This window comes from Saccopteryx leptura, chromosome 5 (genome assembly GCF_036850995.1).
Source record: "Saccopteryx leptura isolate mSacLep1 chromosome 5, mSacLep1_pri_phased_curated, whole genome shotgun sequence".
NCBI lineage: Eukaryota > Metazoa > Chordata > Mammalia > Chiroptera > Emballonuridae > Saccopteryx > Saccopteryx leptura.
The window spans coordinates 160193307-160206068 of record NC_089507.1 but is presented as its reverse complement, the minus strand read 5'-3'; the positions used below and the strand labels follow the sequence as shown (position 1 = coordinate 160206068).

The following is a 12762-nucleotide window of genomic DNA, read 5'->3' as shown; positions in this document are numbered from 1 at the left end:
TGGAGCCGTCACCCTGAGTGAAGTGCGGGGCACAGAGCAGGTGCTCCTTAGTGGTCTGGCAAGTTAATGAGCTGTCAACTAGGAGACATGGCCCAGGGTGAGGCCCTCCCCCTCCAGGACAGCATTAACAGAACCTTCCACAGCCACAGAAATGTTCTAGAATCTGTGCTGTCCATATGCCAGTGACTGGCCACATGTAGGTACTGAGCTCAGGGAAAGCAGCTAGTGCGACAGAGGACGTGATGTTTAGTTTTTAGATATTAATTTAAATAGCCACATATGGCTGGTGGCTACCATAGCAGACAGCGCAGCTCCAGAACACCAGCAACTCAGTACAGCTTGAGTGCCCACACTAAGGGACAGCCAGCGGCTGCCCGGGGAGCACTGTGTTGAGAAGGGTGCTGAGGTCGCACCTGTGACCAGCGGAAGGGCAGGAATGTTACAATGTCACAGTGGAAGCACACACCTGCTTCTGTCCTTGCCTCGGAGCCAGCAGTCAGAGATACAAATCTTTACACAGAATGTCCAAATTTTTAAGCATCAGAAAATTTAAAAACTCTGGGCAAGTCGAACGAAACCAGACCAAGAGGCATTCAAGGCTAAAAACTAAAAATACTAGCCATACTTATGAAAGATACAGCAAGTATCTTTCAAGGCTGATGTTGGAAAAGGGAGGAGGTCCTCCTGTGGCTCCTGCCACATGGACAGTGGGTCTGCCTTCTGCACCAGGTCCTGGTAACATGACGGTGCATGCAGCCAAGGGCCACCATGCAACGGGTGAGAGGCAAGTACGACACAGCTGCTGCAGAGGGGACAGCACACTCCTCCCGCTCAGCCTCCTCTGCCCGCCTCACTGGCTCCCCAGGACAGCCCCAACCGCGGTCGCCAGGACAACAGCGGGCGCTCTGAGAGTTGACACTAGGAGACCAACCCCAGGCCAGAAGGAAGCTGGCTCCATTCTCTCTCTCCCTGAGTCCCCTCTCCCCTACCAACCTCCCAAGAAAACAGGGTTCAAGGTCAAGATTACTCCATGCCTTATCCTCACAGCAAAGGTCTTAAAGGGAACCGGGAATCAGGCTTGGACAGAGGTCAGTGAGGAGGGACATTCAGAAAGACAACAGCTAAAGCTAAGCTCATGAAACAGCAGCTTTCTCTTCCACGGAGGAGTAGGGACTGAGGTCGCCGCCTAGGCCCTGAATGAAGACAAGGCTGGCTGACCTCACCGAGTCCCATCATCCTTCCGCCCTCTCCCACATCCTCCTTCAATCACGTCCCACTCCCTGGAAGTAGCTCTGAGTATGCGATTCAGAAAGGCTCATAATTCTGTAGTTTGTACCTGGTGACAGGTGTGTACTGAATGGATTTCCCGGATGCCTACTGTTGCCAGGTGGCAAGTGAGGTGCTTAGCAACCCTCAAGGTCCCCAACTCAAACCTGAGTGTGGTCATATGGAGTAAAGGAAAACACTCTAGTGCCATCCTCTGGCCTCCTACTCCACCCTGACACCCCAGAGGAGCCACGGGGCACTGTAGGGCGTGGCCTGAAGTCCACCCTCAGCCCTGTGGCACAGGTAATGCCATCGGACTGCCTGGAGTGAGATGTGTGCTCAGCTGATGCAGAGAGAGCCCCTGCCACACTCGTGGATCTTTAACTCCACCAGGACCTCCACGTGGCCAGGCCCCCTGCCCCTGGTGGAGGAGGAGGCTGGAGCCAGCGGGGTTCAAGCAGCCAAGCCAGCTGGAATCCAAGACCCCATCCCGCCTCCGTTCACTACCTACCCGGTCCTTCCTCCCTGTTGACCCTTCCACAAGATGGACACACCGCCCTGCTGACAAAGCAGGGGAAGCCTGGGCACAAAGGCCCAGGGCTGCTTCCCACCTTCCCAGGGGACAGTGGCTGGCGGCCCACCCACCTGGAGTCGCCTGCTATTAGCAGCAGGTCGGTCACCCTCACAAAGGACAGTACAACCTCCCAGGCGGCAACAACAACAAAGAGAATGGAGTCAGGAACCAGGACGGGCCCCCTGACCCCAGCCTCACTGTCTAGCCGAGGGGGACGAGGCCCCGAGAGGAGCCTGTCCTGCCGGAGGCCGCACGGCCGCGTGGCAGACACTGGGCTTCATCCCAGGGCAGCTCAGAAAACAGGTAATACCCGGTGGGACGTGAACCCCAGAACTAAATTCTGAAAGGAGGCTTCTTCTGCAAAGGATATACTAAAAACATTTTTTTTAGTTGTGAATATTTTTAACAAGGCAGGTGAACGCTGTGAGTGCACAAAGGAGGGGGGGCTGGTGGGGCACCGGTGTCAACGGCTCCTCGAGGAGCTGTGTTCAAACCAGCTCTGTGTCCTCCCTCCCAGGACTTCCTGCAGCCCTTTCCAAAGTGTCTTCACAGCTGTTATCTCATTCTTTCTCCCACCCGGGGCGTGTTCCAGAGGAAAGTGAAATGGGACAGCATGGCCTCTGCCACCAGACTACCCCCAGCTCTGTAGACATATCAGGTGACGTTCCTGGGACGTAAAACTTCCCGGAACCCACGCCACTTGGGTGTCAGTCCTAGTGCCCAGGGAGGAGACAGCCTGTGTTTCAACTGGCCCCATAGAAAAAGGCACACCAGCCCCACCCGGCCCCCGGCCTACCTCTCGGCCCCTCCCATCAGCTAGTGTCCCTAAGGGCCAGTGTGACCACAGCTAATAGCACTAAAAGGCTTCATGGTTTCTAGACTCACATCATGTGATTCCCAAACAAAACTATGACAATGATAATATTTTCAATCCCAATTTTTCAGAATGTTAAAGGCTAGAATGGCAAAGTGCCAATGTCACACAGGAAAATGTTTAATATTTTCCAAAAATCAGATAAAAAAAATAGCAAATTTAGCCAGAAAACTGGAATTTTTTTGTTAAAATCAAACGATTAGTCTTGAACAACAGCAAAAATATATAACTAAAATTAAAGATTCAACTATTGACTTGAATTTGAACTCAACTATTGATTTGAATTTGAGCTAAACCATTGATGTGACAAAGCCAAGAAAGAGATGATTAGCATCTGACCAGATGGTGGCAGTGAATAGAGTGTCGACCTGGGATGCTGAAGACCCAGGTTCAAAACCCCAAGGTCGCCAGATTGAGCACGGACTCATCCAACTTGAGCACAGGCTCACCAGCTTGAGCGTGGGGTCATAGATATGACTCCATGGTCACCGGCTTGAGCCCAAAGGTCACTGGCTTGAAGCCCAAAGTTGCTGGCTTGAGCAGGGGGTCACTGGCTCAGCTGGACACCCCCAGTCAAGGCACATATAAGAAAGGCATCAATGAACAACTAAGGAGCCACAACTATGAGTTGATGTTTCTCATCTCTTTCCCTTCCTGTCTGTCCTTCCCTCCTCCTCTCTCTAAAAAAAGGAGAGGATTAGTAACCTTGAAGTTAAATCGATAAAAAGTATTCTGATGCTCAGAGAGGAAAAAAGGAAGATTCAGAGAAAAAACCCAAAAGACTGATGGAATATGGTAAAGATGTCAAATAAAGATATCTCGAGTCCTAGAAGAAAAGGAGAGAACAGGACAGAAGCAACAAAAAGCTACTGGCTGAAAAATTTCAAAACTGATGAAAGTCATCAAGCCATCAATTCAAGAAGCTCTTCAAACACTAAGCAGAGCAACTATAAAGAAAACTCGTAGGTTCATCACTGTAAAACTGCTAAAATCCAAAGACAAAGCGAAAATTGTGCAAGCAACCAGAGGAAAAAATATGAATTACTTTAAAAGGAGCAACAGTCTGTCTGACAGCTGGCACGTCAACAAAAATGGAAGCCAGGGGATAGTGGGTGACGCCACTAAGGGGCTAGAAGTACAAATCCAGCACCTAGAGCTCTGCAGCTGAGGAAATGGACAAGTTCCTGAAAACCCAACAACTTTCCAAAACTTAAAGAGAAATATAAAAAACTTGTATCAGTGAAGGAAACTGAATCTTCTCATAAAAAAAACTTCTAAACCTATAGGCTTTCACTAGAAATGCTTCTAACTATTTAAGAAATAATCCAAATCTTCCTCAAACTCTTCCAGGGATCAGAAAGAGGAAACACATGTCAAATTATTCCATAAGTCTAGCATAATAAGCATGGCACCCAAACCCATCCAGGTCATCAAAAGAAAGCTAAAATGGCAAGCGGTCTCTCTTGTGTGTGTCCTCACCAAGGTCCTAAGGAAAATATGAGTAAATTGAAACTGACAGGGTTGAGGGAGAACTCCAACAAGCTCCACAGGCTACAAAGCGCTTCTGCCTGTGACTCAGGGAACCCTGCCCGATGAGTATTAGTACTTCCACCTGGGCATATCAATATCCTCCGCTTTGGAGTGGCAGGCAAGAAAAGTGTGGCTCTAAGGGGCACATGAGTTGTCTAACATCTATTTAGAGAATAACAGATCCAGGATCAAATCCGGAGGGCTTCCTCACCACACCAGGAGGCCCCTCACCCAGCATTGTTCAATGTGATGGAAGACATCCTGAATTAAACTCTATGAGACAGACAAGACTGACACAGATAGGTATGCTGGAAACCACACAAAGATGGTATTAAAAAAAAAATTCTGGCTTAGTTAAGTAGTGACATGCATTATTTTTTTAACACAAAGAACCCAGAGAAATGTGTCCATGGTATGAGAGATGCTAACAAGAGACTAAAAGACAGTACGAAAAACAGAAACTAAGAATGCCTTTCAGGGGACACTATAAAGCAGGATTCTGTAAATACATTTAAGCCTCAGGAGCTACCTGGTAATGGCAGGACAGACACAGGGCCAAGGAGAAGTGGACAAATACGGTGAGCTGAGCCTGGCCCTCCTTCACAGTGGAGGGCAGGGAAGTCCCCTTCTAAAACCTGCCTTCTGGAAGAAATGAGCCTGACGCCCAGCTCGGAAGCTTCTAGATCTCATTGGTAAACAGAAAGAGAAAATACGTCCCCAGGACAGAAGACGCTGGGACCCATCAGCTAAATCAGGGGTCCCCAAACTTTTTACACAGAGGGTCAGTTCACTATCCCTCAGAGCGTTGGAGAGCCGGACTATAAAAAAAACTATGAACAAATCCCTATACACACTGCACATATCTTATTTTAAAGTAAAAAAACAAAACGGGAACAAATACAATATTTAAAATAAAGAACAAGTAAATTTAAATCAATAAACTGACCAGTATTTCAATGGGAACTATGCTCCTCTCACTGACCACCAATGAAAGAGGTGCCCCTTCCGGAAGTGCAGGGAGGGCCGGATAAATGGCCTCAGGGGGCCACATGCGGCCCACAGGCCATAGTTTGGGGACCCCTGAGCTAAATGAATCAGCGTGTGCCTTCAAATTGCACAGTCTAGGGAACGTGAGGCTCACCAACAGGCCCCCCACTGACAAGGGTTCCAGAGTGACCCCGAAACTACAGCCCTGTCCACCCCTGAACAGCAGAGTCTATGAAAACTGGGATTTGTGAGCCCAGAGCACCACATGAACGCAAAATGACATAGTTCCCAGGGCAGAGAATCACACATTTTCCACGTACTGAGTTTGTGTGTGAAGGAGAAATAACCTATGGATAACAGGAAATGGGTGGGTGTAGTTTCTGGGGACCTTCAAAAAGCATCTGAGATGAATCCAGACCAAAAACTATGCAAAAGACTGAGTCACATGAGAACTGGGCAGTTCTGCGGTGAAAAAGCCTGTAAACAAACAGCAGGCACCTCTTCCAACAGAAAAATGTCAACCGTGGGGTCCGGGGGATCAGGCGGGTTTTAGTCATTAAAGAGGACTTAGAGGGGGAAGAAGGGGGTGACGGCTCTAAGCATGAAGGAGACGGCACCCAGGCTGCTGGACCTCCCCCAGAAGGGCCCCGAGGCCGGGGACAGGTCCCCACCGCAGGGAGAGCAGTGCACCGAGTGTGAATCTGCCCGTGACCACGACAGCATGGCCAAGGGGAGCAGCGGACAGCCAACACCACAACACCACCAGCAAGCCCCTGGAGGAACAGCGTTCAAGTGCACAGACCCTTCTCACCTGGGAAAGGAACACAGGGAGACTGCAACAGGGCGATGTGTTTCTTTTTTTTTTTTTTTAACTTCACTCTGAAATGTTTCCTGGATTAATCTGAGGATTCGTAGGTTCTAGAACAGGGGTCGCAAACCTTTTTGGCTGAGAGTGCCATGAATACCACATATTTTAAAATGTAATTCTGTGAGAGCCATACAACGACCCGTGTACATTATGCATTATCCAATAAAAACTTGTTGTTGTCCCAGAGGACAGCTGTGATTGGCTCCAGCCACTCGCAACCATGAACATAAGTGGTAGGAAACGAATGGATTGTAATACATGAGAATGTTTTTATTTTTAATGTTATTATTTTTATTATTATTAAAGATTTGTCTGCAAGCCAGATGCAGCCATCAAAAGAGCCACATCTGGCTCGCGAGCCATAGGTTCCCGACTGTTGGTCAAATAAGTTTGTAAGAGTGACGTCACGGAAATGGCGCCATGAGCAGCGCGTCTGACAGATCTCCCCCAAATCTCAACAAATTTATCAACTAGAAACAGAAAAATCTATCCTCGGAGCATTCCGGAGTTCCACACACACTGAAGGCAAAAGGGCTGCTATCACTTGGAGCTAAGAGTTGGGAGGGAGCTGAGGGTGTGGAGGAAGCTAACTGCCACACAGACGTTCGCTCAAGCTGAGGAGGAGGGAGTGCGCCTGTGGTGAGTCAACCCACGCGAGCAACTGCCCGCCCACACTCGGGGAGCAACAGCCTGCGGCGCTGCGAGCAGCCACAGGCTTGCTGTGAGAAACAGCACGCACGCCCCTCGCCGCAGTCTGGGCGCACAGGGAGCTCCCCTGCCGTGAGCTACCCCAGAAGCCCCACACTGCGAGCGAGCGTCCCTAGCCGCCAGCGTGCCCAGAGTACCCCATTCGCCCGCGTGCCCAGAGAACCCCACTCACCCGCACACCCAGAGCACCCCATTCTCCCGCGCCCAGTGCACCCCAGCCGCCAGCGGCAAGTGGGAAGGGAGCGAAAGCGATCTTCCCTACGCCGGAGCTTCTCTCCCGCGATGTGTTTCTTTAAAAGAGAAGTTTTAGCCTGACCGGGCAGTGGCGCAGTGGATAGAGCGTCGGACCGGGATGCAGAGGACCCTGGTTCGAGACACTGAGGTCGCCAGCTTGAGTGTGGGCTCATCTGGTTTGAGCAAAGCTCACCAGCTTGGACCCAAGGTCGCTGGCTCGAGCGAGGGGTTACTTGGTCTACTGTAGCCCCACGGTCAAGGCACATATAAGAAAGTAGTCAATGAACAACTAAGGTGTCACAATGAAAAACTAATGATTGATGCTTCTCATCTCTCTCCATTCCTGTCTGTCTATCCCACTCTCTGACTCTCTCTCTGTCTCTGGGAAAAAAAAAGAGAGAGAAGTTTTAAATTACAGGATCCCTCCCCCAAATTATAAAGGGCAGAAAAGGGGGAAGAGGGAGCTTTGGGTCCAGCACAGAGAAGGAGGTTCAAGAGTGAGTTTCCAGCAGGAAAAGCCCCTGCAGTCAGGAGAAGCCCTCGGACAGCAAAGGGGTCCACGAGCAACACTAGGCAGCAAATACCCGACCCTGGTGGATGAACTCCGAGGCCCAGAGAGCTATGGCATCAAGTCCCTCCAGACAAGCCGCGCCCCGCACCAGGCCCCACGCCCGATCGCCCAGACGCCACCCGGGAGCCTCACCTGCTGCTGGCTCTGCTCTTCCAGGTTCATCTTCACCTCCAGAGACTGGCGGGCCTCCAGGAACGCCTTGCGGTGCTTGCGGTCTGCCATGTAGTAGGACATGATGCCCACGACTATGGCGCACAGGTAGAGGAAGACGTTGGCCAGGATCTGCACCCCGGGAAGGAAGAGAGAAAAGGACCATTGTGAAGACACGTCTTTGGAACGAGGCATGGAGGAGGTGGTGGCAGCGGTGACAAAAGTCAAACCCCAAGCTGCCCGGTGTCCACAGAGGGCCCCAGCAGGGCCTCTGACCTGGATGGGCTCTTCAGGACCCAGCAGCAGACCCTACCCCACGAGCCATGGCTGGCAGAGGCCCATCCGAGGGCGTGGCTCTAGGCATAGAGGACCCGTTGGGGAAGGGCTGCTCGCCCTTCCTGCTTCACCTGCAGCTGAGCTGGCCACTCACACCTACCTGCCTGGCCTGAGCAGTCCCTCTGCTGCCCATTCATTCATTCACCCATTTGGTCAACTGCCTCATACTGAGCGCTTCCTTACTAGGCGCATTTAGGTGCCAATTAGTTGGGGAGGAGAGTGAAGAAAGCCCAGATCCACCAGCTGTGGGTGTATCATCCTGAAAGCTGCAGGTTGTGGAAAATGTCAGAGGAGACCTGAAGAAGTGTGGGGCTGACTCAGGAGTCACAATGCTACCCTACACATTGCCACAGGTTTCTGGGTTTCTGGGGTTCACAGGCATGCTCAGTCAGCCTCCTGCCAGCAGGTGAGGGGTGGGCAGTACCACTATCTAAGCCCCATGAGGAACTAAAGCTACAGGTCTCTGACCTTGACCACAACTAGCCGGGGCTGTCACTTCTAACTGGGGCTGGAACTCGGACCTTGGGGGTCTTCCTGCCCTCCATAGAGAGGTCCTCACTGATCAATACATGGGACAGTTGGGACAGGCTCTGTGCAGTGCCTGAGCCTATGTTAGGAATGACTGCTGTCCACCTAAGATAGCCACACGTGCTGTGCAGACCAGCCGAGGGCAACCCAGAGCAGGAAGTTTCAAATCGAATACCACCTCGATTCTAACCCAAAAGAGTATAATTCGATTCAGGTTTGGTCCGTGCCTGGGGGTCATCTATGCAAGACAGCACTGCTTTTACTGAACTATACACATCTAAAACAAAACCCACTTCTGTGCTCCACTTGTAGCTACACAGTATAGAAAATAAATCAAGAGGGGCCCTGGACTGTGGCACTGCCCCTTGCTAGCAGGGTGACCTGCCAAGTCAAATAGCCTGAGTGCCAGTTTCATCATAGGTGAGCTGAGGGGTGAACTGACTCATCTCGAAGATCCCCACCTTCTTGACGTTGTCCGGTCATCAGACCTCACATCTGAAAGCAAAGGTTGGGGCTGGGGGTGACCTGGCACAGAGAGGCCGGGGGAAGAGGACTGGAGGGGAGGTGTGGCGGGCCAGCGTCCAGGCTGACCGGAGAGCCATGCTGCCTCCTGTCCCCTGAGCCCCTGAGCCACAGAGGCCCCCCCTCCCGACTTGCACTCTCAGCTGCAGGGATATGGAGGCAAAAGGCTGCATGTGGGCCACACTCTGGACAGTGACATGGGTCCCACAGGTCCCATCCACTCCAGAGCACTCCTTCCTGGCCTCCCAGGAAGCTCATCTGTTTCTAGACTTTTTCCCGGGGGCCCCAGACATTGGGTTTCTCAGAGCTCCCCAAACACCTACACTTGCCTCAGCTGAAAAAAGGACTCCGTGGGCACTGCTGCTCTGGTCCGCCCGGCCCCTGCCCCATACAGCCGTGGCCCAGGGCCAGGGAGGAGCTCGCAGGCCCCTGTGCAGGTGCCCCTGCCCCAGACAGCCGTGGCCCAGGGCCAGGGAGGAGCTCGCAGGCCCCTGTGCAGGTGCCCCTGCCCCAGACAGCCGTGGCCCAGGGCCAGGGAGGAGCTCGCAGGCCCCTGTGCAGGTGCCCCTGCCCCAGACAGCCGTGGCCCAGGGCCAGGGAGGAGCTCGCAGGCCCCTGTGTGGGTGCCCCTGCCCCAGACAGCCGTGGCCCCAGGGCCAGGGAGGAGCTCGCAGGCCCCTGTGTGGGTGCCCCTGCCCCAGACAGCCGTGGCCCCAGGGCCAGGGAGGAGCTCGCAGGCCCCTGTGCAGGTGCCCCTGCCCCAGACAGCCGTGGCCCCAGGGCCAGGGAGGAGCTCGCAGGCCCCTGTGCGGGTGCCCCTGCCCCAGACAGCCGTGGCCCAGGGCCAGGGAGGAGCTCGCAGGCCCCTGTGCGGGTGCCCCTGCCCCAGACAGCCGTGGCCCAGGGCCAGGGAGGAGCTTGCAGGCCCCTGTGCAGGTGCCCCTGCCCCAGACAGCCGTGGCCCCAGGGCCAGGGAGGAGCTTGCAGGCCCCTGTGCGGGTGCAGAGCAGCAGGCGGCTCAGCCAGGGCCGCCAGGCCATTCTCGGCCTCCAAGTCTAAAGCTCAAATCTCAGAGGGTGGTGCTGCCACGCCAAGGAGACCCCCAGCCTGGAGGGAGGCCTCGGCTATCTGGAGGAAGGTTCGGGAATGAGCAGGAGGAGCTGGGGGAACCCCTGGTGCCATCCCAGATCTCAGTCACGGGTGATCCCCCCACAGCTACGAGGCTGAAGCTCTGCTCTGGCGGGCCCTCAAGGTCACCTCTTCTCACCCCAGTGACCTCCTTTAGGCTGGACAGTACTGTTACTTTAAAAAAAAAAGTTTTTAACACAAGATTTTAAAAATAATGAATAAAATGAACAAATCTCCCAAGTGGGTCAACACGCGGACTCAAGCTTCACCTAACCTACGACTGCCAGAAAAGTATTTACAACACCCCGGGCTCAGAAGTGCAGCAGTGAGAAAATTCCTCCACAAAACCCTTCCTCTCAGAATCCGATGAATCACCATGTCCTGCCCGAGTTCTAACGGCCCACGGGGACACAGCTGCACTAAGCAGCACTTTAAAATGGAAGTCACCCCCTCAGAGGCAGGCTGGTGGCTCAAGGCCTAGGCTGACCTCTGTCCGTACAGGCTCCTTCCAGCCTGCAGATTCCAGAACACTCCAGAACCAGGGAGAAGGAACTGAGGGCGAGAGAGCCGCTCTGGCGTGTCAGTGTCCAGGATGGCCGCCCCCAGAGACGCTCCACTGCTGGGGGAAGGTCACGCTGACGTCTGTTCATTAAAACAAACCGAGATATTTTGGAAAAAATTCTCTGAGGAGCTAGCTGCATTGCAGGACACAGCAGAGAGGGCACCTCGGGCAAGCCGCCAGCCTCCCAGCCCACGGAAGCCCAGCCAGAGCCCCGGCGGCCACGACACGGTGCCCACTGAGCCCCACATGGAGCCATGGTCCCTGCAGTCCCTCAGTGGGGCCTCCAGTGCATGAACAGGTCACGGAAATAGGGCAGGTGGGGTAGAGCAGTGGTCCCCAACCTTTTTTGGGCCACGGACCGGTTTAATGTCAGAAAATATTTTCACGGACTGGCCTTTAGGGTGAGACGGATAAATGTATCACGTGACCGAGACAAGCATCAAGAGTGAGTCTAAGATGGATGTAACAGAGGGAATCTGGTCATTTTTTTAAAATAAAACATCGTTCAGACTTAAATATAAATAAAACGGAAATAATGTAAGTTATTTATTCTTTCTCTGTGGACCGGTACCAAATGGCCCACGGATCGGTACCGGTCCGCGGCCCGGGGGTTGGGGACCACTGGTATAGAGCATCAACTTCACATACCACCAGCAGGCTGTGTGGCCCGGAGCAAGTCACTTAACCTCTCTGAGCGGGGCTTCCACACCCTCACAGAAACCCTGAAGCCTGTTCCCATAAGATGAAAAGAGATTATGTATGTGTCACACCACCTAGCATAGGGCTTGGGCAAAATATGTTCTTAATGATTTTTTCTTTCTTGTCTTCCAGAGGGGAGAAGGCAAATTAGTATCAATATAAACTTTAATGAAGTTTTACAAGAGCCTTTGTATTTATTATCTCATTCGTCACAACAAGCGAAGTTTCCTTAGCGTCATCCTGCAGAAGAGACCCATGGCCCAGAGAAGTTAGGTTGTGAGCCCAGGGTTCCCGTAGCAGCACTGAGATCGGAACCAGGGTCTCCTTCCCCTTTTTACATCTCTCCCCCTACAAGCACAGAGTTTCAATTTCAAGACATTACAAAAAGAAACATCCATCCCAGCTCAGGGGGCTGACCATCAGAAGCCAGCCCGACCAGGCACGTGAGCCCTGGGCTTTCGTGCCCAGCTAGGAAGCACAGCGCCCAAGCACGCGTCCCGGCTCCCTTCCCTCCACTGCTGTCTCCTTCACCGAGCTGTGCTGACCGCGGGCAGAGGCTGGGCACAACCCGAGGTGGCGGTGGAGGGGAAACCACCTGAGCTTTGGGTTGGTACGCAGCAGCAGATGAGAACTGATTACTACAGCGGTTAGGACAGGTCTCCTTGAGGCAGTATCACTGGAACTGAGATATAAATGACCAAAAAGATGCAGCCACAGGAAGAATCCAAAGAGCATCCTGGATGGAGGTACGAAAGCACAGAGGCCTGAGGACACAGGCCTCTTGTCCATGAGATGACATCCCCTGCCCCCACCTCGTGACGCACCTCTCTCTCCCCCACTAGGACACAATCAGCACCTGAGGTCAGGTGTCTCTATCTCTCTCTTACTTTTGCAGCACCGGGGCCTGGCACAGGACAGTGCCCACAAAAAAGAACGATCAGTCCCAAATGTCAATAGGCCTGAGGCTGAGAAACCCTGGCCAAGAACAATGCCTTCTTCTTAAGCAGATTTATTTATTTTTCTATCAATTCTAGAGCTAGTTGGCTGAGGGGAGAATGGTACTAATATTTGCTGAGGGTAAGAAGGCACTGTCTTCAGGGTGAAGAGAAGGCCACCAAAAAATGACATGGTGGAGACAATTAAAACCAGAGAGGGTCCATTTCCTTGTAGGAGATGCAGGAATGAACAGCTCACATTTAGCATCATACACTGAGCAAGCCATTAT

General features: G+C 52.8%; 1 protein-coding gene across 2 annotated transcripts in view; it reads right to left on the bottom strand.

The window, feature by feature from the left end:
* The window catches only part of ADCY3 (adenylate cyclase 3), a 61101-nt gene that overhangs the window by 25265 nt on the left and 23074 nt on the right, over nucleotides 1-12762 (bottom strand). For both annotated transcript variants that reach the window (XM_066386332.1, XM_066386331.1), the window contains exon 3: nucleotides 7745-7894. In XM_066386332.1, coding sequence (XP_066242429.1) covers nucleotides 7745-7894 — 150 coding nt within the window. The remainder of the gene's footprint in view (nucleotides 1-7744; nucleotides 7895-12762) is intronic.